Genomic DNA, 24,899 nt, shown 5'->3' with positions numbered 1-24,899 from the left:
CACTAATGATTTGAGGGAGTACAGTGGAATCATCATTATTATTAGGTTTTGTTTGTTTTTAACCTAGGGTTTGCAAATACCCACACACAACAAATAGTGTATAACTATTTGTTGATATATTTTAAATACTATGTTTGGATTGGTGTGTTCTATTTCCTTTGGGTTTAGTGAGATTTCCATTTTTCTTAGAGCCACGATATCTTAAAGGGGCACGCACACGCATGGAATTTTAGAAGTTTTAATAAAAACACGTGATTTATTTTGATAAAGGAATGTTCTGGGAACCTGGGATACAACATGTAGAAAATGTTTGACGATTTTTCTTTAATTTGTCGAATATAGTAAGAAACACTTCTTTGAAGGGTTAGTGTGACCTATGACCACTGTCATGACTTTCCTTTGTGGTTTGATTAATACTGATTTTAAGGTAATTTGTGTAATTGATAATTATGATGGAGTTTAAAGTTCTTAGACATATTTGCAATTGGAACCAATGAGAAGATGGAAAGGGCATAGCCTTTGACTAAGGGTATGCTTCCTTAAGTTTATCTTCCTATGACCATAAGGGTACAATCATTTTTCTTTGTGGAGTGTTTCAGTGTAGTGGTTTCGATCTGATTATGTTATTTGAAATGTTATTTTATCTTTTGACCTGTAGTAGTATTTTTATAAATTACCTAGCTAAGTTTGATTTTCCCTTAGGTAGTTAGCTGTTGTTATATATAGATGATATCTTTGTGTGAAATCTAACGCAACATTATATTTTTGTGTGAAATTTAACACAAGGTGGTAAAATTGATATGATAATATTATGATATATTTTTTTATTGAATAAGGTTATAAAGTTAGTAAGAATAAGTTTTAATTATGGTAGACTTATATTAATTATTTAGGACATATCTTAAGCCTGAAGGAGTAAGAATAAATGGGGAAAAGATTTTGGTCGTTCAGCTTCCGGACATGCTTCTGGAAAGTGGAAAGACTGTCTGATCCATTGGTTATAAAACATGAGATGTCGGGAGGGCTGGCATGCATTCCAGTCCTTAACTCCAGGTTATGTCCAGTTAATCTGTTGAGAAGAGACACAATGACTCTGTAGAATGTGGCCGTCACCCCCACAGAAAGCCAGAGGCCATTAAAGAGATTATTCCCACCTTTAACCACTTGTTAGAGGTGGTGTAATTAGAGAAAGAGATGCACAGTGCAATTCTCCAAGGTTTTGGCAAAGAAAGCAGCCCCAGTTGAGAATTCTGCCACAGAGGTATGGTAAATACATCTGGGAAACCTATTACAAATGCTCAGTTGTATAGAGCCATGTGTCAACTGGGAGGAAGGATGGTAGAGCAGGGGGTAGAGCAGGTTAGGAAACACTGCAGGTTAGGAAAGACTTTGTGGCCTATGGGTTAACGAACTACTTAAAAAATATATATAATAGATAAATATAGCAAATGGGTAGAAGCGTTCCCAACTTACTTGGCGGACACGATTAGGGTAGCTAAAATATTAGGTCCAGATATTATCCCTAGAGTTGGTTTACTAGGATTATATTTAGCTAATCAGGTAGACCATATAGAATGGCAGAGTTATGGAGAACAGAACAAGTAGGCATAGAAGTTGAAGATATACTAGCAGAACACATGAGAAGACTGTTTGTTAGCCAAACCCGTATGTCCAAGATTTTGTGTCCAACAGGTGAATTACAAGAGAAGGTGATTCACTCAATCCAACCAGGAGACTGGGTGTGGATCCAGTCCCTGAGGGAAAAAGACTGGAAGCAGCCCCATTGGGAAGGCCCATACCAGGCTTTGTTAACTACCGCCTTTGCCATTAGAATAGCTGAGAGAGTCACTTGGGTCTACGTTACCCACTGCAAAGAGGTAGGAACACATATTTTGGATTGTGTACTAAACACGCAAACAACAAGGAAGTATTTGGACATAAATGAGGGACTTTATCGAACAAATCAAACATTTATTGTGGAACTGGGATTCCTGGGAGTGTATTCTGATGAACATCATCAAAGGTAAGGGAATATTTATAATGCTATTTCTGACTTCTGTTGACTGCACAATATGGAGGATATATTTTTGGCTTGTTTGGGCTCTAAGCGCCGTACTCAGATTATTGCATGGTGTGCTTTTTCGGTAAAGCTGTTTTTGAAATCTGACACAGTGGTTGCATTAAGGAGAGGTTTATCTAAAGTCCCATGCATAACACTTGTATTTTCATTAACATTTATGATGAGTATTTCTGTAAATTGATGTGGCTCTCTGCAAAATCACTGGATGTTTTGGAACTACTGAACGTAACGCACCAATGTAAACTCAGATTGTTTTACATAAATATGAACTTTATCAAACAAAACATACATGTATTGTGTAACATGAAGTCCTATGAGTGTCATCTGATGAAGATCATCAAAGGTTAGTGATTACTTTATCTCTATTTGTGCTTTTTGTGACTCCTCTCTTTGGCTGGAAAAATGGCTGTGTTTTTCTGTGACTTGGCTCTGACCTAACATAATCGTTTCGTTTGCTTTCACTGTAAAGCCTTTTTGAAATCAGACACTGTGTCTGGATTAACGAGAAGTTTATCTTTAAAATTGTGTAAAATACTTGTATGCTTGAGGAATTTTAATTATGAGATTTCTGTTGTTTTGAATTTGGCGCCCTGCACTTTCACTGGCTGTTGTTGAGGTGGGACACTACCGTCCCGAATATCCCTGTCATGCCCTGACCTTAGTATTCTTTGTTTTCTTTATTACTTTGGTTAGGTCAGGGTGTGACATGGGTGATATGTGTGTTTTTGTCTCATCTAGGGTGTTTGTACTGTCCAGGGTTTTTTGTAGATTTATGGGGTTGTTTCCATCTAGGTGTTAATGTAGGTCTATGGTTGCCTAGATTGGTTCTCAATTAGAGGCAGGTGTTTTTCATTGTCTCTGATTGGGAACCATATTTAGGCAGCCATATTCTTTGGGTATTTTGTGGGTGATTGTTTCCTGTGTCAGTGTTTGTGCCACACGGGTCTGTTTCGTTTCCATTTCACTTTGTTATTTTGTATTTGTGTCATGTTCAATCTTTTCTATTAAAACATGGACACTTACCACTCTGTGTATTGGTCCGATCCTTGCTACACCTCTTCTGACGAAAGAGGAGTGTAACGGCGTTCGTCTGTTGAAAGAAGAGAGTCGGACCGAAATGCAGCGTGTTGGTTATTCATGACTTTAATGAAAAAACGGGGTACATGAAATAACTGATACTAACTACAAAAACAACAGAACGGAACGTGAAACTAATTACAGCCTATCTGGTGACTACAACACAGAGACAGGAACAAACACCCACGAAATACAAAGCGAACTCAGGCTGCCTAAATACGGTTCCCAATCAGAGACAACGAATAGCACCTGACTCTAATTGAGAATCGCCTCAGGCAGCCAAGCCTAACAACACCCCTAATCAGCCGCGATCCCAAATACTACAAACCCCAATACGAAAACAACATATAAACCCATGTCACACCCTGGCCAACCCAAACATATAACAAAAGCACAAAATACAATGACCAAGGCGTGACAAGGAGGAAATCTGTTACAATCCCAGAGAGGTTAAACAATTTCCTCTGAAACAAATAACTTCACAGGGATTGGGTTGGCCAGATTGAAGTACTCGGTCAACCCACCTCAGTTCATTTTAACTCCCGATGAGCACCAGTGTTATAGATACAAGAAGGGCAGCAAGAACTTAGGTGATTTTAATGGCTGTAAGGCAATCGTTAATGTGACTGACTTAGGTTTGGAAGTACAGGAGAAAATTCTTAACCGCACAGCACCTATAACTGATGTATGGTGTGCTTGTACCAGCAAAGGACGCATATGACAGACACTACCAAAAGGGTGGTTAGGAACGTGCGCCCCGGTGTTATTGGACCAACCAGTTTGAGTTAGTCATCAGAGGCCAGTTATAGGAGGCTGAAGTAGGCACAGGAGGAGTTTTGACCAGGATTGGAGTAGCCTTGTTTAGATGGATACTATTGGCATCCCCAGGGAAGTTCCAGATGAATACATAGCTAGGAATCAAATTAGGTGAAGGCTTTACCACTACGTTCTTTTCGTGACTGTCAATAAATAAAAATGTGGATTGGATAAATAACATCTATTATAATCAACAGAGATTCATGAATGAAACCGGGGATGCAGTAAAGGGGTTCTCTGACCAATTATCCGCCACCTCCCTCATGACCTGGTAAAATAGACTGACTCTCGATATGTTATTGTCAGAAAAGGGTGGGATATGTAGAATGATAGGGGTTCATTGCTGTACGTTTATTTTTAATAACACAGCTCCAGACCAAGGCCCTGGCCGGTTGAACCACATTAGCTCATGAGTTAGCAGAGAACTTTGGGGTGGAAACCTCCCTGACTGGGTGGTTCGATAGAATGATTGGGAAATTGAAAAATGTTGTAATTAGCATATTGTTGGCTGCTTTCACCTGTATGAGTGTGTTGGTGTTGTGTGGATGCTGTTTGATCCCATGTGTGAGAGGTTTAATCACCAGGACTCTAGAGAGATCGATGACGCAACAAATGATGAGGTATGGACAGATTCCAAGCTCCGACCAGTGGGATGACAACTTCATGCCTCCAGGCCTAGTAGATGGCTCCGTTTCTTTCAACCACGAGGAGCCCATGTTGGATGAGACTATCTTAAATGTTTAGACAGACTTTATTTAATGAAGATTATAATGAAAATACTAAAAAGAAGAGTTATAATTGGATATAGGCCTAGAACAGTCATTGATGAGTATCTAATGTAATACATGTATTGGTTTTGTTCGCCTTTGTGTAACATTTATGATTCGATATGGCGGTTGACGTATCAGTGTGTAATATTTAGTCAAAGGGTGGATTGATAAGGGAATTTATATGTTTAAGGTTATGACTAAAGAATTCCACCCTGAAACATAATTATTATATTATGTAAATGTATAATGAATAATTAGACAAACGGAACTATTATTAATGATTAGATTATGTAACATGTCTAATGAATAATTTGAGTGATAAACTTAATCTGGGATATGTGGGACGGTAGCGTCCCACTTGGCCAAAAGCCAGAGAAAATGCAGAGCGAAAAATTCAAATAAATTCCTATAAAAATCAAACTTTCATGAAATCACACATGTAAGATACCAAATTAAAGCTACACGTGTTGTGAATCCAGCCAACATGTCAGCTTTCAAAAAGGCTTTTTTGGCGAAAGCAAACAATGCTATTATCTGAGGATAGCACCTCCATAAACAAAAGACCTTGCAGGCGCGACACAAAATAAAAATATAAATCATGCCTTACCTTTGATGAGCTTCTTCTGTTGGCACTCCAATATGTCCCATAAACATCACAAATGGTCCTTTTGTTCGATTAATTCCATCCATATATATCCAAAATTTCAATTTATTTGGCGCATTTGATCCGGAAAAACACCCGTTCCAACTTGCGCAAGGTGACGACAAAATATCTCAAACGTTAACTGTAAACTTTGCCAAAACATTTCAAACTACTTTTGTAATACAACAGGTAAATAATCGATAAAATTGAAGACAGGATGATCTGTGTTCAATACAGGAAGAAAACAAACTCAAGCATGCGCCTCTATCAAACAGTACACATGAAGTGACCCTCGTTCAAGATGGCCTTACTTCTTCATTACACAAAGGAATAACCTCAAACAATTTCTAAAGACTGGTGACATCCAGTGGAAGCGGTAGGAACTGCAAGCAAGTCCCTTAGAAATCTGGATTCCCAATGAAAGCCCATTGAAAAGACGATGACCTCAACAAACAAAAAAATCTGAATTGTTTGTCCTCTGGGTTTCGCCTGCTACATAAGTTCTGTTATACTCACAGACATGATTCAAATAGTTTTAGAAACTTCCGAGTGTTTTCTATCCGAATCTACTAATAATATGCATATCTTATCTTCTGGGGATGAGTAGCAGGCAGTTGAATTTGGGCATGCTTTTCATCCAAAATTCCAAATGCTGCCCCCTATCCTAGAGAAGTTAAGTCCAATAAGGTTTGGTCGAGACAAGTAAGGGAGAGAAATCTTTGTGTGTGACTAAGAAAATACAGAGGATAATTAAACTATACATGACCTGACCTGGTTGGAACTCTAAAAAACTTACGACAGGAAAGGGAGGTCCTGTCAAGGTCCCTCTAATCTCAGGAGGATGGAACTGCCAGCCTGGTAGTGATAAACAAGGAATGAGGACTGTGGAGAAAGATACATCTCACCTACTGTTTGTGTGTTTCTGTGCGTGTAAGTAGATAGGGGGGTGGAAGTTAGAAATTGGCATTTTTTAAAAACTTTAGAACGTTCTCATGAATGAAGAACCAATCTTTTGTATAAGCTGAGTCTTTGCCGAATTATTATTAAACCCAGGGTCTTACAAACCTCTGGGATTGGTCAAAGCTTAAATAATTGTTTAGTTATCATCATTGGGATTGAACATTCTCGTGACAGTCTCTGAGTCAGAATATGAACTACACCTAATGGCAATGTTCCCTCAACAGAGTTTGGGCATCGAGCAAATTTCAGGTCTGCTGAACGCAAACTTTAAATTGTGAAAATTCTGTGCAACTTCTGGCGCATGTTTACTGAGAACACTGAGGTTGTAGCCACTTTAAGTTACAGTTTTAACAGTGGTAAAGTAGACTACTGTGGCTATTTTATCATAATGTAGGCCTACCAGAGTGGCCTACCATTAAAAACAATGGAGAAAATGCATCCCATAACATTTTAACATGGAAATAGCTGTTCTATCATTAAGCGAACAGTAGCAGCCAATGTATGGTGTTCAATGTAGGCCTACATTCCATGAGACTTTTGGGAAAAAACATACAGGGCTTGACATTAACCTGTTTATCTACTTGTCCTTCAGACAAGGAGGTGATTGAAAATGTGCTTGATGCAAGAAACCACTTTACAAAATAAAATGCATATTTATTCCCATATCATTATTATAGAGAATCAGACAAATTATGCTACCCTCTACCTATTGGCTACTTAGCTTATTCAAGCCTGTCTCAAAATATAACACTGCCCCTTTAAGATAGAAAAATGCGCTTTACCTGATTCTCTTGTCAAAGATAGCTAGAAATGCATAGGTTTTGTGCTTTTGTAGGAAGCAACCACGTCCCCATTGATGACTAGAATTTAGCTTTAACTGGGCTAATAACTAAATTACTAGCAAACATGGCTAAATGTTTTGATCTCAAAACAAGTCTATCTAGACCACTCATGATGGAAACACAATCCAGTTCAAAGTGAACAGCACAGATCCATAAATGGCAATGGTCTATTTGCATAAGAAATATCAGCTGCTCTGCTCTGAAAATGTATTGAAAATGCGTTGAAGTTCAATCTCTTGCTTCTTTGCGCAGGCTGATATTTCTTCTGTGCACAGTTTAGAGGGAACATTGCCCACCAGTCCCACACTGGTTGGCCCAAGTCACAAAAGTTGAAAGTTATTCCCCCAAGGAAAGTCCCTACTCCGTACCCTTCAACAGGGTGACTGTTGCACAAGGTCAATAATATGCACAACGTCATTCACTATAACAGTGAGTCAGCTGTCATGTAGTATGACACTGTTAGCATTTCCCATGTGCCCGTAGTGAAATGGGACATTGAGCATGAGGAAACTACAAGAAAGGAATGCTGTCGACAGATGACAGACCAGCACATCAACTTTCACATGAAACCCCAGGCCTTGTTGTTTACAATGCCCTACCCTTCCTAGCCGATTCACCTGATGGGATTTCCTGGACGACTGCCATGGGTATATGGTCCTCGAGATCAAGTGCCCCCAGAAATACAATGACTTGCCTCCAATGGACATACAGTACCAGTCAAAATTGTGGACACACCTACTCATTCAAGGGTTTTCTTTATTTGTACTATTTTCTACATTGTAGAATAATAGTGAAGACATCAAAACTATAAAATAACACATATGGAATCATGTAGTAACTAAAAAAGTGTTAATCAAAATATATTGTATATTTGAGAATCTTCAAAGTAGCCTCTCTTTGCCTTGATGACAGCTTTGCACACTCTTGGCATTCTCTCAACAAGCTTCTTGAGGAATGCTTTTCCATCCGTGTTAAAGGAGTTCCCACATATGCTGATCACTTGTTGGCTGCTTTTCCTTCGCTCTACTGTCCAACTCATCCCAAACCATCTCAATTGGGTTGAGGGCTGATGCAGCACTCCATCACTCTCTTTGGTCAAATAGCCCTTACACAGCCTGGAGGTGTATTTTGGGTCATTGTCCTGCTGAAAAAACAAATGATAGTCCCACTAAGCGCAAACCAGATGGGATGGCGTATCAGAACCCAAGCTTTTTGTAGAACATCACCTGATTCCAGATTTCCAGAAAAGGATGATGCAAATGGTATTGAATGAACAGGAGGATGGAGCAGCAGCAATCTGTTCCTGCAATAGACATCTGTTCGGCAAGATCACCTGCTGCACAAACTAGGACTGCATGGCGAAGTGATTCCCTTACAGATGTGTAGGAATCAAAAGGAAGACAGGACAATGGTTGTGCAATGCGTGTAGGAAGTAAGCTAAACAAGAAGCGGCACTGTTGATTCTACACAAGGTGTTTTATTGGACTATAGACTGGGGTAAGTCTAGCTCCCCCAGTCATCATCAACTATATACACAGTGTAATGTTAATTTGGAGCTTAATTAGTCATATTCAGGCATGGATTTATGTTTTTTATAATGAAATAGAAAATACCAGATAGAAATACAGCACTACATTAGATCTGTGTTCTTAAATGGTCTAATATTTATCTAAATCTAAGTTGTTGTCTTGTCATTTAATTTGAACAGATTGTACCATAATGTTTGATTACTATCATAGAATTCAGTTTTCAAAACATTGGAAAGGTGTTGGGAATAGGTTGTATAAATTAGGGACAGGAAAGCTTGAGAATTGTTTGTATAGATTATCCATAGACTTACTTATCTAAAGTCAGTTTTTCAATGTGCAATTATTAATATGTTTCCATATCTATAAAAAATATCCATGTCTATTATAATATGCTTACTGGACAGAGGGTTATATTGCACACACTGTGATGACATATGCGATTTAAAGATTAGTGCAAGGATCATGATTATGAATGTGCTGATGTTTGGGAAAAAAATACGATGTCACTTTTGTACAGTCATTGCTCAATGAGACTACTACGTTATTTGGTGACCAATACCTGTAGACAAACAGGCAGGTGGAGATGCACCCCCTTCCTTCCGCCGAGAGAAAGACCCACATCTGTGAATGCTGCGTAGGCTAAAGGATGTGAGCAGGAGTGGCACTTGGGTCCCTTTAAATAGAGCCGTCCTTAAACTTTGGACTATCAGATCAGCAGAAGTTTGCAAACAGCTTGCTGCAGAACTCAAAGCTACATCCGAAATCTCTGGGATACATTTTCTGTGTTTTGGGGGTAAAAGATGGAAATAAAAAAGACATCTGGGATGAGGAACGCCGTTCTTGTGCTCTTACTGGCTGTTCTTCAGGGATTTCGACAAGTAGACGCTCTTCCCAACCCATCACCTCTCCTGGGATCCAACTGGGGGAATCCGAGAAGATACGTACACCTGCAGACGTCTTCAGACCTGAACAATTTCTACCTTGAGATCAGTTTAAATGGCCACGTGAGCAAAACTACACTTCGAAGCTCATACAGTAAGTTCTTATTACATTTTGGCCGTTTGGATTTGATTGAAATGTAGTTTTAAGTCATTGTCTTTAATCTGCTTCTATAGACTAACACAATTAATTTTGTCACCAGGTGTGATGTTATTGAAGGCGGAAACAAGAGAGCGCGTGGCGATACTTGGAGTCAAAAGTAACCGCTACCTGTGCATGGATGCCCTGGGAAACCCTTTCAGCTCTGTAAGTAAATGTCCATTTTCATTGTCCATTGAACTGAAATACATGTTTTCTGTCATATGTCTACCAAAAATGCGCTTTTACGCACGGATTTCAGACCGTGCGTAAACACACAGACAATATATAATATAATATTTTTACATTGGGCGAAGTGTTCTTGTGTTTAGCACTCAAGTAACACTTTGAAAATGAAATGAATTGATCTACGTTCCTAAGTGGTCTGTTTGCGTGAATTCATCCATTTATCTGTTTGCAGACTGTTTGCCTCAAGGAAGACTGCCTTTTTAACCACAAGCTATTGGAAATCCACCGCAACGTGTACTACTCTTGTAGAACTGGTATTCTGCTCAACTTGGAAGGGATAAAGCAAGTGTACACAGTGGGTCAGAATCTACCGCAAACCTCCCTCTTCCTGTCGGAGAAGAACACCGTGCCGCTGGAGCGCCTCTTGCATCGGGAGAAGAGGAACTGGGCGGTTGACCCTTCTGATCCGTACAACATGCTGGGTCAAACGGAGGAGGACTCCCGGGCAATGCCGCAACTGGATGACACCTTGGAGGTGGACCAGGAGGCTGAACTCCCCGAGGGACGCAACATCTCCCGGGAGACCCCTCAGTCTCCCTCCGACGACCCGTGGAACGTGCATTCCCTAAACCCCCCTCCCAGCCCCCGTATCATGAATGGAATGATGGGATAAGAAGACAGGACACTCGCAGTTGTACACTTCGGTTTATCAATGTAAGCTATGTATGCGTTCACGTTGGGTCTTTTCCAGCAGTTCTGCAAACAACCCTCAACGTTTTAAACAGATATTATTAGGGCATATTGGTCATGTATATGTAGTCATAATATGAAATATGTAGCCAAAAAAATACCACATTGGAACATTTTATTTCGGCCATTCTTCACTATAGCACAGTGAGTAACTATTGGTTTCCGTGATTTTTGATTCCAGGACGCAAATTCTGTATTCTGTATTTGATTGCGCTCTGTTTACGGGGAGGATTCTTATGAGAATCATGCTGAAATCCGAACTAATTGTGAGTCTTTTTTGGAGAAAGAAAGTCACTTAAATGTTATATAATGCAAGAAGACTGCAAGAAAATACAATTGATATGAAACTTAAACATATTCCATCTAAAATGAGCCCTACTATAATGTTGAATATGCCAGTAGGCATGCATGTTATAATGCATGTTCTTCAAGTGAGACGTTTCATTTTAAACGGAAATGAATGGTCCACTCTACAGGGTACCAGAACGAATATAAACCACATGTTATAAATGCTGGCCACCAAAAGCAAGCATCAAAGCCAATTCCATTAAAGTTGAAAGAAAGAAAGAAAGAATGTATTTATTTAAATCCATTTATTGTTATTTATTGTATACTATTTATATGGATGCTTAGCTGTTAAAGAGTTATTTTGAAAACCTGTAAGTTATGAGGAGACTGTGTGTGGGGGCTAGTGACATTTATCTTGAATATTTTTTATTATGTTGAAGAAAATAGGACTTTTTCCAATTAATGAATTTATATTCTATTTTAGATCAATATTTTGGAACTTCAGGCTGAAGAACTGTATACTCACAACCACTTCATCCTAGAATTCTATGTATGATGCAATCATATAAGTACAGGCTAAATGTGTGAGGAAGCTCTGTGTCACATTAAGTGCGTAAGCAGGTTGACCATTGACTCATTCACTTTGAGCTTCCAGTCATTAAGGTTGCGTGTCCCACGCTTCCGCATCTCATTATGGAGAAAATTGGCATATCTTAGTTCCTGCCAAACCATCTTCTAAAAATAAACATTTCCACATTCTATTTTTGTTTCAATCTCACTAAGTAACATGTTGGAGGTGTTTTAGTCAAAGGAACACATGACGGTGACCACTAACCTTTGTCCTGTTTCACTTTGAGGTTAAACCACATTGACCTGGCTGTCACATCTGAGAGGAGCCTTAACAATCTGTGGCGGTCATGAGTGAAGGCACATTTCTTTTGGATTGATATACTGTAGATATTTTTCAATATTTTTGAGGCGGTTTATTCAAATGTTGCAATATTCCTTCAAAGGAAGAACTGTAATAACACTCAAGTTGAATAAGATTTAAGCAAACCCACCCATTCATGTTGAAGGATCAGATTTAGTACAGATGTTTATGCTGCCACTGGTGCCTTTGGAGCATTACTCATGGTTGTCTCTGGAACAATCTAGACACAGGTCAGTAGCTGTCGCATAATTTTCAATTGCCCCAGTTCTTTTGATCTGTCACGCTCAGCCTGAACACTGAAACAAAGTGAATTATATCATGTTTAAAACATGAGAAAGTTCGCAACTCGGAAGTGGCCCCTCAGGTGATTAAACCTGATATTTCCCAACCTGCAAACATCCACTGGTTCAAATCCTGCTTTGCACAAAGAAACTACAAGACTTGCACACTCTATTGCCTCTTATGCAACCTTTAGTGACAATTACATTTGTACAAGATCAGAGGAAGCTTGTGACCATTTATGAACACTTGAGATACATGGCCATTAAACACCAATATTGAAGCCTTTTATTGGCAATACAATACCAAACAATACTGTAACGCTGTACTGCTTGTATATGAAAATGACAATGTGTAACAATAAAGACAAAACACTGTCAATGTGTAACATTTATCTGGTTTGTAAAAATAAGTATACTATGTTTAAACTGTTATGATACAACTGTCTGATATAATTGTAACTATGTAGCAGTGACAGGTTTCTTGCAGTATTGCTCGAGTTCATGCATAGCACACCTGTCTCACAGAAAAGACATCAACTTCTGATAGTGTATAATTTATTATCTTGTAATGGACATGGACCACAATAAGAGAAAACTCCATGTGGAATTGTAAAGGCTTTAAAAGATACTCACTGACATTCTTCACACTTTTCTGCCTTTGGTATAATATGACACAAACAATACAACTAAATCTTCAACATGATCGACTTAGTGGAAACAAACCACTACATTATCCACACTAAAACATTCCAAACAAGTCCTCATTTCATTTGACTATGACACAGGAAGTGCTTAATTTCTATAGAAAATCACATGAATAATTATTGGAAGACCGGGAAATCCACTCATCCAGGATATACATACATCTTGCCAATAGTTCTGCAGAATTTGCACTGAGCAATGTTCTACTGTAAAAAGGGTCCATTAACAGCTAAAAAGCAAATAATTTACCCTGTATTCCCATAATACATTGTGTCCTCTACTTCTCAGTGTCATTGTCTGTGGTCGGGTAGTCATTCCCTTCTTGTGATACATTTCTGATTACATTTTTCAGTAGACCGGGAAAACAGACAAACCTCAATGACAATAGAGCAAAACATGATGTAAAATAGATACATGAAATCACAACAGAGATGTGGACCCAACTTCAGACTGATACAAGCTCCACCATCCAACCTCTCAAGCCAACCCAACCCCTAGCCAAATAAATACACAATCAAAAGAACAACTGAGGTAGTACATTTTTTTGTGTTATTGCCATCGCAGTGCCAGCATCTTGTCTGCTGTTGTTAAACCTGTCAGCATTACACATCATTGTTGGAGTGACAGTGTGTGTGATGACTCATCATTAAGGACTGGTATAGTGACTCCAAGAACATCAGATAAGGTAGAAGATACCGATCTTCAAAATGTATCCCCTTTGGGGCACTTCCAATACTTATGCATATGTCACACAACGTGGAGGTTACTTAAAAGGTTTTAAAACAGGTGAAGATATAAACTGTGCAAAAATGCTTAATTTATTTACTGTGTATAAAATAAATAAATAATAAATGGGTAATTAGGGTTCTTCGATGACCCTACTAAAATCTCCCCCCAACTCATATCATCAAATAGTAGACAGGTCACTGCCCCAGATATTCTTTACTTTTAGTGGTTTGTTCTCTACAGTAAATCATATTTAAACAGAACAGAGTAGTGACTAAACCTTGTGTTGCCTTGTCTATCTTTAATGTGTGATGTAACATATGTTACGGGAGGTCAGGTGGTCCTTCCTGTTGGTGAAAACACAGCGGACAGCAGAGAGTGCCAGGCCAGACTCACTGGGAGACACGGTGAGGACAAAGCGGCTGATGCCTGTGTTGGGGCAGGCTGACAACACCTTGGACATTTTCAGGCCCTGGGGCAGAGAGCACTGCAGGTCCTCCACAAAATGTCTCACAGCCACACGGATGTAGGCACCGTGGCTCACCACCAGGGCATGGAGAGGGACACCTTCCATCCCGTCGTCAGGCAAACCAGCAAGGGGCCCATCTGTGCCAGACTCGGCTGCACTGGCCCCAGCCTCTGTCCCTACAGCAGCAGAACTCTGTCCTGAGCAGCTGTGGTCGTCAACCATACGCTGGTAAAGCGACTTCAGAAACTTCTTGCATCGCAGCCTTACCTGGAGGAAGACATAGACACACGTTAAAACTATTCAAGGACTAAAATAATGCTCATCTCCTTCGAAGAAAAATTAATGATCTATTAATGATGTGTTGAGCTTCTTCCTTGAAGTTCCGAGTTGAACCCCTGCATGGCACTGTTGGCCATGGAATCCAGCTCTGAGCTGTTGGCAGCTAACCAACAGCAGGACCAAAGGGAAAGCTGATAAAATGTTCAGATCACAGACTAACCTGTTCCAAAGTCTCCCCTCCAGGAGGAGTATAGTCTCGACATGACTGGCCGGCTGCGTTAGCCATGTTCTTCAGATCCTCCTTGGGCCGTCCTTCTGCGATCCCAAAACCCTGCATGATTGATGAACCACTTTGATGCGGATTTTCTATGCATTTTATTTGAATGTCAAACTCTAGGGTCCCTGTCGAGGTAGACTGGGCTGGAACAATTCTATACTACATACATGCAATAGGAAATAGGAGGCATATGAAAGACTTACCCTCTCTCTGAGTAAGGGGTCAAAGACCATTTCAACGCCCGAGGAGTGAACATTGTTCCTCATAATGATTTCTGCAGTCTGACAAAGGATAAGGATGTGTGAACAATGACAGCACTGTCTTAATCTCCGCACCCACAACCAAATCAGCTACTAGGCCATCACGATAAACTAACATTACTTCTAGTTCTACCCGCTGACATTTCTCATATCCTGTAGTCTATATCTGTGGTCTTAATATATCCTCTGCTCTCTTCCCTCTTTCAACAGTAACATATACAATGGAGAAGTTGTTCCAGGAATTATTGAAGTGACTTTGTCTTATCTGAGTGTCTCCCACTGAAAAGGTGTTGCAGTAGAAAATCATTTTACTTTGACATCAGTTCCCAACACCTCCTGCCATTTCCTGCAATTGAACGGCAGTGACAGTGTAGCCGGTGCCCACAATTATAAGTCGCACACTGGGAATCTAAACTACACAGAGGTTACATCCTACATCTGCTGTGCATTGTTAATATTTCTGTTGGTCACCTAACCTTGTTCCCAGGCTCAATTGCTACATAGAGCCAGCTGGGTGGACGAGTGGTCACCTACCTGTAACCTAAGTCGACATCACATGTTACACCAGTGGCATCTCAGGAAAACTCACCTGTCTGGCGCGCTGCAGGTTACTGACAAACACGTTGGAGAACCTGAGCTCTCTGAGGTACAGTCCTGCAGCCTCTGCCTGCTGGAGCCCCGGCTCCGAGAGGGAAGTGTCCACTCCCTGACCTGACAGCACAAGACCAACAGGTATACACACTTAGAAAACCAGTTGGATAAGGGATTAGTCAGTGTTTGTGTGAGTGACCTTTCTTTTAACATTCCCCCTCAAGTGAACATGGAAACAGATGAGTATCAATCACTTTAATTCTATCAGCTGATACATGAGAAACAATGAAAGGTGTGTAAGCTAGTTCTTACAGCCTTTGGTTTTAAATCACACAGGATTCCCGAGTGAAGGTCATTACTGGTCAAGGTTGGAATGTTTATAAATAACAGCATACCTTGTAGCAACTTATCCTTGTTGTATTGTGTCTCCCCACTGTGAAAGTGAGAAGATAATCATTAAAAAATTTACAGGCATAGCCTTTTTAAAAAAAGAATACACAGCATCAGGGAAATTCTAGAGGTGTACAAATAGCTTAAACGTTAACGTCAGTAGCTTTGATCGCTTGCATGTCTTTCAATGAGGCTGCATGTGAGAGAGGCTTTATATGCGGTCTACGGAGAGAGGACACTCAGAGTGACACTGCTTCGATATGGTGGCAGAATAAGAAACCTATGGATTTAGCTAGGCAGCCGCTTTGGCACAGAATAATACTGTTAGATGATACATTTGATTTGAATAGGCAACACGCGTGCTAGCTAATCTTGTCGGCAACGGACAGCTTCGCTTGAAGTGGTTCAATAGGGTTGTCACGTATGCAGAAGCCTACCTACATTTGATCAAATATATTATACATACAGACTCTACACAGCATACAAAACAGAAAGGTGGTGTTATTTACTTACTGTCTAACAACGGTCAAGCTAAATGTAAGCATTTTAGGCTATTCCAAAATACTTTCTGCCTCCTTTCTGGCTCAATGTTTACGGGTTTCTTCCTAGTTCTATGACACGTGACGTGACATCACGAGGCCTACTCTAACAGACCAATGGCATTGCAGAAGGTGAAAAATGAATAATAAATGGTCTAGATAACAAGAATACAAATGTTACTCTCATTAAGATTGTTCCCTGATCAAACACAATTATTTGAACAATTCTTAGAACATTGTTGTCTAGAATAATCATGAAATGAACCCTAAATATCTTTCGTGAGGTGAAGATACCAGTTTTGTATGGGGACCCTGAATTAATGGTAAATTACCTGAATTGGATTGCCTGTCTACCAGCCATTGGTGTGGAATGGTACCTGATAAATGTAGCCTATTCATTGAAGAGAGGGAGTAAGGATGCTTGCAACTGAAAAGGTACAAAACCATTGAATTTGAGTTGTATATATATTTTCTTCAAAAACATGGGCTGTTTACCACTCTGTATATTTTATAATCTAAATGAAAGCTGCTATATAGTAGTTACTCATTACTGGTATGTCACCCCTGATGATTCAGTACGGTAATTGTTAGTGAGAAGATATAATACCCAAACAACTGGTGCTTTAGTCTTCATTTCCAAAACTCTATATGTAAAATATACAAAGAGAATTGTAAGAAGTGTGAAGAGGTGTGTGACTCTGCGGTTTAAACCATAACATGCAGCCAATAATTTGTACGTTCAAATATCATCTTGTGTGTGCGTTTGTGTATGTTTTGAAACATAAGTATACACCGCAAACACAAGGTTATGACCTTAAAAAAAAAAATAAGGGAAAAAATGGTACCATATCAGATAGAGTTGAAATGATGTAAAACATGAACACGATTCCACTCATGAGGTCATTTGTCTGCAGGAAAGGGGCACAGACTTGGTGGTTTATTAGTCATAGCATCGACTTACAGCCAAGAGGTTGTGGGTTTAATATCATCCATGTGTGCTTTTGTATACGTTTTTATAACTCTCGATGTCAAAATGACAAAGAGAAGAACGTTTGAAGGAGTCTGTGGCTCTGGCGTAAGGATCTCACCCCATAAGAAGTTTGAACCCACAGCCACTAGGTCAGATAAGACTGCTGCATACACACAATAGCCTTTTGGTGCAGCATATCTTCAATCAAATGAGATGCCATTTAGCACCCTCAATCTTTAACTTACCTTCATATGGGCCTGCATAGTTACTTGACTGCACAGTACACCACCACCAACCCAATCACTCTACACATTTCACCTTCCCGTAATCTTGTCCACCAGCTGGCTCTCTATACACCAGCAATTTGAGCCTACGGACGAGGTTAACCTTCCCTTAACCAGCACAGAACAGAAGACAGGTACATTACTAGCCAGTAAAGATACTTCACTCTTTTTTGTGGGTCAAATTTATTGAACAGAAGCTGTGGATCAGACACTTCTGAGGTACATGTGGTTGGCAGTGGTGGGGGGTCAAAACGAACTAGAAACCCACAGTTTTCCACACTGAAGGAGTACACATAAACATTATTTTTTGATCATTAAAAAAACTCACTAAATGGGTACCTCACAAAATGCATTCCACTTAATCCAATACACAGATCCTAAATGTGGCAATTAAGTTGTAACTCATAAGTAGAAAAAACAAGATACAAATATATATATTTTTTGTCTTCCAAATACATTTCAAATAGCCGTCTTTTATTTGGCACCAGGTATGATATGAAATATCTGGTACATGGTCCTCTACTTAGCAAACGACAGATCAGTGTAATCTGACAGATGAGAAGGAATATCTGTTGTCTCGAGAGAGAGAGTAGGTGCCACGTGAATCTCCTGCCTCTCATCCAGAAAAGAAAACATTGATAACCTATCAAAACGCATCAGAGTCAGATTTGATTCCACTAACTCCCTGAAAAACTGCTGAGTTGTGAGGTATTGTCCACTGAACCTGAGGTACAACAACATTTCAATGGTAGAACGCAGCAGGGAAACAAACAGATAAACGGAAAGAATGGAGTAAAACATGCTATTGGAGAAAACTGCAGAAGGTACTTCCAGTTGAAGACATGTCCCACTTTACCACTCTCTCCAGTTTACATACAACAAGGAAAAGGCAAGGAAACAATAAGATACTTTAAAATTCATCATTTAGCAGCACACTCAAGTGAATATCACAATTCTAAGATTGAAAAACAAAAAGCTTAATAGCAGCAAGAAAAAGATATCAAAGATAAACAGATCCATTTTGGCTTTCATCACTTGGAAATTCATTTAAGTAATTCACATAAACACAACTTTAAATGTTTACCCATATCTTTTCTCAGTTTATAGCAGATTGCGTTTAAATGTGAAAAAGCAAATATGTTTTTAAGTACTTTCTGCATTGTTGTACGTGGAAGCCAAAAGTACAGAGCAAAGTTTTCTGCCTATAGGTTTAAAGACCATATGTTATTTTTTTTTCTGAAAAACAAGCTGAACTGTGAAGCAAAACAAAATACAAAAAAATTATGAACCAGAAGAAAAAAAACATTATGATGTGTTATCCTTTCGTAGGACCATCATATTGATTTGGATATGAAGAAGGCAAAAACAAAATTCAAGTTAAATGGATGTAATCAAAGAATCAAGTCTAGATGTGATTTTTAAAGCTTTCCTAGGTTTGCATTGCAAATGATTTGGTTCCACGTTGGTAAACCCTACTCCTACTCATTGGTCAGGAAATGCTTTCTAGTCCTCGTGCATCACCCGAAGTGGGAATCCAGCCCAGAGAATATCAAATAACTTAAAGAAAAAAAATCATGATAAAAAAAATAAAACATTGAAAACCCACCTACCCCGTTTGATCACCATCCCCTTCAGCTTTTAAGGAACATGTTTTTAAAAGTGCATTTAGGTTGATCCAAGTCTTTGACCATGACTTAAATATCTAGTTGGATTTAACAACAACAGGCCCTTACAGGAAATGTTCCAGCACACCAAACTGCTCCCTCATGATCAACTCTTGACCTATCAGAATGACAACTGTCTGCAGCCCTTCCAATTAAGAACAGGCTTGTTCCGGTGTGCCGATCGGGAGCTTCCTACCATGTCTTCATCCATTTTCCCCTCATTTCAACTGTCTGCAGTCCTTCATTTCATGGCACCAATCGTACCATCTCTAGTTCCACTCTTAAAACCTCCCTTTTTTTGCCATCTTCTCTCACTCTCCAATAGGCTACTCCACCTTTGCCAAACTTTCACTGCTCTAAATGTTCCATACACTCCAACTCCACAAAACTTTTTTAACAATCCATCTGACACTAACAAACAACTGTAGTTTCATTCTCATCTCCAGACTAAGACCATCCCTCCAACATGCCGTCTCCCTTTCTCTAGTATTGGCTTTGTCTGACCCAGAACAAAAACATGCTTTCACCCCAACTTTACTGGCAGTCTTAAAACAGGGCTCCCTGGTATAAAAGGTATATATGATCCTCAATAATGTTCTAATAACGTGCAGGAGTTTCTCAGAGCAGACAATTCAATAACATATAACAACAAAATAGCCTTGTTCAATTCGAAAAGTAAATATTGGCTTGGTGTTAACTTGGCAATGAAATCAAGACCGTGACAGCTGATAGTTGTTCTGTCCTCACTCTCACCCTTAGGGGGCAGTATATACACACCCTCAGGACTCCACACGTGCGTCTCTCTACCCCCTCACTCACTCTCTCTCTCTGTGTTCTGTGTGAGTGGGCCCAGCCCTCTCCTGGCCAGCATATAAGAGCATAAATAGGAAGCAGTGCTACAGATGCACAGTTTAGCAGGCAGGAGATGCAGCTCTCCTCGTCCTGTACATTAGCTTCTCCTAAATAAAGGTGTATGAACACTGTGCAGAACCAAACCAGTACTTAATGTAATGCACACAGTACTACAGGGGCTTCCTGTATTTGAAACTGAGGGAAACACCCACTCATTGTGAAATTGATAAATGCTTAATAATGATTAACAATTATTATAAAAAATAATCATACAACTAAATTATATTGAAATAATGATAACAATATTTAGAATAACAATAATTATAATACAATAATATGAATAATAACTAAATGTTTTTGCTAGCTTTTTTCCAAGTGAAAAACTATATTTGGTATTTTTTATCAAGTAAAAAACTAATATTTCTATATTTCATAATTCAAGTATGCAAATCTATTCAGGTTTCCTTTCTGCAAACCTAAGGCTCTTTCAAAGTTTTCAAATACATTTTGTGTCTAAAAGAGCTTGTTTAATTTAATATGGCACATATGTCAATATGTGACCAGCTAAATATAGATGGGAGCCGCCCATTGAATTTTTTTGACCTATTCTCTATATTGTTTGTAAAAGTTTTTATCAGTTGATCATTCCAGCATGATGCTGTTGACAACTCATAAATTGCCATCCCAAACTTTGTGGGACCTCACAGGTTGACTTAACAAACAAGGGTGGGAACTCGTAGGTTGGTGTGGCATTTAGTGGTGGGAGTTCTCTGGTTGACTTGGGGTATGTGCTGGCAGCTCATTGTTTGACATTGCGCATGTTGTTGGATCCCATAGATTGACAGAGTGACGCGATTGGTGGGAGCTCGCTGGTGGGCGTCACTCTTGTAGATGGTGATGGGAAGCTCATAGGTTGACGTCGCGTACGTCTGTTGGGGTGCTGGATACGTCTGTTGGGGTTCTGGACTGGTCTTGCTGCTCCATGGCCTTACTGCCCGACCTGCCTAGGGCCTCCTGCCTCTGCTGCTGTTGCTCCTGCTGCAGGCTACTGGCCAACACCCTCTCTATCTGCTCCTGACACGCCTTCAGACAGTCCTGCAACAGACACAGAGAAGAGACATCAATACACTAACACCTCTACTTTAGGTGCTGTACACACACACACACACACACACACACACACACACACACACACACACACACACACACACACACACACACACACACACACACACACACACACACACACACACACACACACACACACACACACACACACACACACACACACACACACACACACACACACACACACACACACTCTTGATTGACCCCAGACACCTGTGGACGAACACTTATCGCTGTCACACAGTTTCATATTCGACATCTGACTGTTATTGGAACAGCTTTGGTCACATGCATGGCAGGCCAGACCGGGAGGGTATTATGAGTCTTGTGATAGGTGTTCGTGCCTGTTTCATGACCAGTCAGTCCCTAGAACAATGGGTACCAGCGCACACAGACACCAGGCAGAGAGTGGCGACTATTGGGCCCTTGAATCCTCCTAAACACACGTGAGGTGTGGCTAGAACATTCCTAATAATCCTAAAGTGGAGAATGGGCTGGACTTCCAAATGGTTACATAGTCTATTTTTAGTGCAACATTTCTGACCAAGGCCCATTGGGTTGTTGAGAGGAACACAACAGCTCCGAGACCAAAGAAACCATTCTCATCACTCAGGAGAGTGGGTGAATCTCAAAAGTAATTTCTCTGATTCCGTGCGTCCTCTCGTGAGAGGTCGGACTCCACGGAGCCGAAAGCGCGGGCCTTAAAGAGTGCACACAGCTCACAGAGGCCAACATTCCTTTGAAATGTACGGATAATTAAAACTTAATGGGCCGCAGTCTAAGCTCCAGCGTTGCCATGGCCACATAATAACCACAGGTCTATCGAGAGATGCTGGGTTGTTCCTCGTCTTAGACTGACTGTGGCCCCTGTGGCCCCTAAGCCAAGGGAGCAGACTTACAGTGATAAAGAAATATCTTAGACTACAAACAGCGGTTTAATCTGTGATGTAAAATGATAGATTTTCACATCTACAGTATATATACATATACGGTGCCTTTGGAAAGTATTCAGACCCCTTGACTTTTTCCACATTCTGTTACGTTACAGCCTTATTCTAAAATAGATTAAATAAATACAAATCCTGGAGGAAACCTGACACCAACCCTACGGTGAAGCATGGTGGTGGCAGTATCATGCTGTGGGGATGTTTTTCAGTGGCAGTGTCTGGGAGTCAGGATCGGGGCAAAGATGAACGGAGCAAAGTACAGAGAGATCCTTGATGAAAACCTGCTCCAGAGAGCTCAGGACCTCAGTCTGGGGGCAAAGGTTCACCTTCCAACAGGACAACGGCCCTAAGGAGACAGCCAAAACAATGCAGGAGTGGCTTCGGGACAAGTCTCTGAATGTCCGTGAGTGGCCCAGCCAGAGCCCGGACTTGAACCCGATCGAACATCTCTGGAGAGACCGGAAAATAGCTGTGCAACAACGCTCCCCATCCAACCTGACAGAGTTTGAGAGGATCTGCAGAGAATGAAAGAAACTCCCCAAATACAGGTGGGCCAAGCTTGTAGCGTCATACCCAAGAAGACTGTAAGGCTGTAATCACTGCCAAAGATGCTTCCAGAAAGTACTGAGTAAAGGGTCTGCATACTTATGTAAATGTGATATTTCCATTTAAAAAAATATATATATAAATTAGCAAACATATCTAAAAAACTGTTTTTGCTTTGTCATTATGGGGTATTGTGTGTAGATTGATGAGGAACATTTCTTTCGTAATCAATTTTAGAATAAGGCTGTAACCTAACAAAATGTGGAAGAAGTCAAGAGGCCTGAATACTTATATATATATATATATATATATATATATATCAGTGAAGGCTGGTGGGAGGAGCTATAAGAGGATGGGCTCATTGTAATTGCTGGAATGGAATAAATGGGACAGAGTCAAACATGTGGTTTCCGTATGTTTGATGTTTTTGATATGGTTCCATTCATTTCATTCCAGCCATTACAATGAGCCCATCCTCCTATAGTGCCTCCCACCAGCCTCCACTAATATATATGGTGTGAGAGAGCTCTCAATGCATGTCATCTTAAGGAGTTAGGAAATCTGTGTGTGTTTCTCGTCTGCCATTTCCCCTGGAAAGATGGAGCCTCTGTTAGGCATAAGAGAAGAGTTAAAAGTGGGAGCCATGCAAAGGAACTGCCTGCCTGTGTTCTACCACAAGAATGTGGGCCCTGGGTTCTAAGAAGACATTCCCTTGCCTCTGCTCTTTATAGCTGCAGTCTAGGTCCCGAGCCAAGACCCACAGGCTCTGACTCCATGAAAAGTAAATAACTTCAATGTGCGACTACTGCAGGCATACTGTAGCATCGCTCTTGTTTACCAGGAAGATCTCCGTGCTCCAAGCCCAGAAATATTGGTGAACTGCTAGGTCTAACAGGCAGGGCGAAGAGGGTGTCGGTGCCCAATGTTGGAATACATTAAGTATTTTGCGCTACACGCTCGCCGACCCTGATATTACCACCTCTTCAGAAGTTCCTCGCCATGCTCCTAAAATGTCGGCCGTGTAGCACTTACCTAGCCTGATGTCAGATCTGTTTGTGCTCTCTCGCTAACTCCTTGTCATTCAGTGATATAACAAGGAATTGGCCAAACAGCAAAAAACAGACCTGGGATCAGGCTATATACACTACTTACCACCTCTGTGTTGGTGATCTTGGCCAGCAGGTCAGTCAGACGGTCTCGACTCAGGGCCTGGTCTGATTGGTCCAGCTGCAGGCCGCAGATGGCCGCCCCCACGCTTCCCGTAGCGATCATGGAGGGGGGGTTCATGGCGAAGCTGAAATCTGAGGACAAGAGACAACATGATCCGTCAGTCACCTGTCAGACATCAGTGAGTCCAGAACAGTCAAGGGGTGACAAACCAGAATCATAGTTGCACATTCAAGTCAAGGAGTAGTCCAAAGTAAGTGAGGAAGCATTCAAAAGAGGGGAAAAATCTACAATATAAATTAAAAACTGAGCTGAACTGTACTTTCCCACAGACTAATACATTCCCACAAGATGTACTATAAGATGTAGTCCAAATGAAGTACAGGAGCGGAGCATTTAAAGACGTTCAAACATCGTCATAATCTCTTAATATAGGTTCTTAAATAGCTTAACCCAACTTTCCCACAGTCTAACACATGGCCGTGGTGGAGCCTGTGTGTTTTCCCTCACTCTGCCTCAGCTGTGATTAGGAAAACAGAGCAGGAATCCTCCTACTCAGTGAGCAATGAGTTCCAGGAACTACTTCCTCTTGTTCTCCATCAACCAGGCCCAGAGCGCTCAGCGACAATAGCCCTGCCGGCTGGCGGGGGAGGGAGGAAGCAGGCCTGGAGGAAAGGAAACGGCCCTAAAGTGGACTGGGTTTAGCTTCAGCTCCAGCTCTAGCCCAAGCACAGTCCAGCCAAGCACAGACCCTGGTCTCTGTGCTTTGGCCTTCTCTCTCTTTATAGAAAGAGGATGCGACTGATAGCTTTGGATCAACCCCAGGGAGTAGTCCAACCACTCTCGTCTCCTCCTCAAGAGGCCAGCTGTGCAGA

The 24,899-nt window shown here is 40.6% G+C and overlaps 3 protein-coding genes across 3 annotated transcripts in view; 1 reads left to right on the top strand and 2 right to left on the bottom strand.

The window, feature by feature from the left end:
- The first annotated feature begins 9,375 nt into the window (after window positions 1-9,375).
- Window positions 9,376-12,633, top strand: LOC118392458 (fibroblast growth factor 23-like). The gene is made up of 3 exons (XM_035784466.2): window positions 9,376-9,752; window positions 9,859-9,962; window positions 10,216-12,633. Exons 1-3 carry the CDS (start codon window positions 9,518-9,520, stop codon window positions 10,654-10,656), a joined length of 780 nt encoding a protein of 259 aa, XP_035640359.1. The 5' UTR covers window positions 9,376-9,517; the 3' UTR covers window positions 10,657-12,633.
- Window positions 12,634-12,771: 138 nt separating this feature from the next.
- LOC118392457 (fructose-2,6-bisphosphatase TIGAR B) lies at window positions 12,772-16,586 on the bottom strand. The gene is made up of 6 exons (XM_035784465.2): window positions 16,441-16,586; window positions 15,933-15,970; window positions 15,536-15,657; window positions 14,890-14,967; window positions 14,630-14,740; window positions 12,772-14,397 (listed from the first exon to the last, which is right to left on the bottom strand). The coding sequence occupies exons 1-6, from the start codon at window positions 16,470-16,472 to the stop codon at window positions 13,963-13,965; spliced, it is 816 nt and encodes a 271-aa protein (XP_035640358.1). The 5' UTR covers window positions 16,473-16,586; the 3' UTR covers window positions 12,772-13,962.
- A 1,284-nt stretch (window positions 16,587-17,870) lies between these two features.
- LOC118392456 (G1/S-specific cyclin-D2-like) overlaps window positions 17,871-24,899 on the bottom strand; it is a 14,083-nt gene continuing 7,054 nt past the window's right edge. The window contains exons 4-5 of the mRNA XM_035784464.2: window positions 24,010-24,158; window positions 17,871-21,331 (exon numbers count right to left, since the gene is read on the bottom strand). Of these exons, the coding sequence (XP_035640357.1) occupies window positions 21,143-21,331; window positions 24,010-24,158 (338 nt within the window). The 3' untranslated portion in view covers window positions 17,871-21,142. The remainder of the gene's footprint in view (window positions 21,332-24,009; window positions 24,159-24,899) is intronic.

The sequence above is a fragment of the Oncorhynchus keta genome, chromosome 13 (assembly GCF_023373465.1).
Source record: "Oncorhynchus keta strain PuntledgeMale-10-30-2019 chromosome 13, Oket_V2, whole genome shotgun sequence".
In the NCBI taxonomy this organism is placed as follows: Eukaryota; Metazoa; Chordata; class Actinopteri; order Salmoniformes; family Salmonidae; genus Oncorhynchus; species Oncorhynchus keta.
Note: the sequence above shows the minus strand (reverse complement) of the source record. Positions and strands in the feature narration are given on the sequence as shown.

Excerpts from the sequence above, each read along its gene's own strand:
- LOC118392457 (XM_035784465.2), bottom strand. The coding sequence starts at position 16,472 with ATGCTTACATTTAGCTTGACCGTTGTTAGACA. Across the intron at positions 15,658-15,932 it reads CAAGGATAAGTTGCTACAAG|GTCAGGGAGTGGACACTTCC; the intron begins GTATGCTGTTAT and ends TTGTGCTGTCAG. Across the intron at positions 14,741-14,889 it reads ACCCCTTACTCAGAGAGAGG|GGTTTTGGGATCGCAGAAGG; the intron begins GTAAGTCTTTCA and ends TCAATCATGCAG.
- LOC118392458 (XM_035784466.2), top strand. The coding sequence starts at position 9,518 with ATGGAAATAAAAAAGACATCTGGGATGAGGAACGCCGTTCTTGTGCTC. Across the intron at positions 9,753-9,858 it reads TACACTTCGAAGCTCATACA|GTGTGATGTTATTGAAGGCG; the intron begins GTAAGTTCTTAT and ends TTTTGTCACCAG. Across the intron at positions 9,963-10,215 it reads TGGGAAACCCTTTCAGCTCT|ACTGTTTGCCTCAAGGAAGA; the intron begins GTAAGTAAATGT and ends ATCTGTTTGCAG.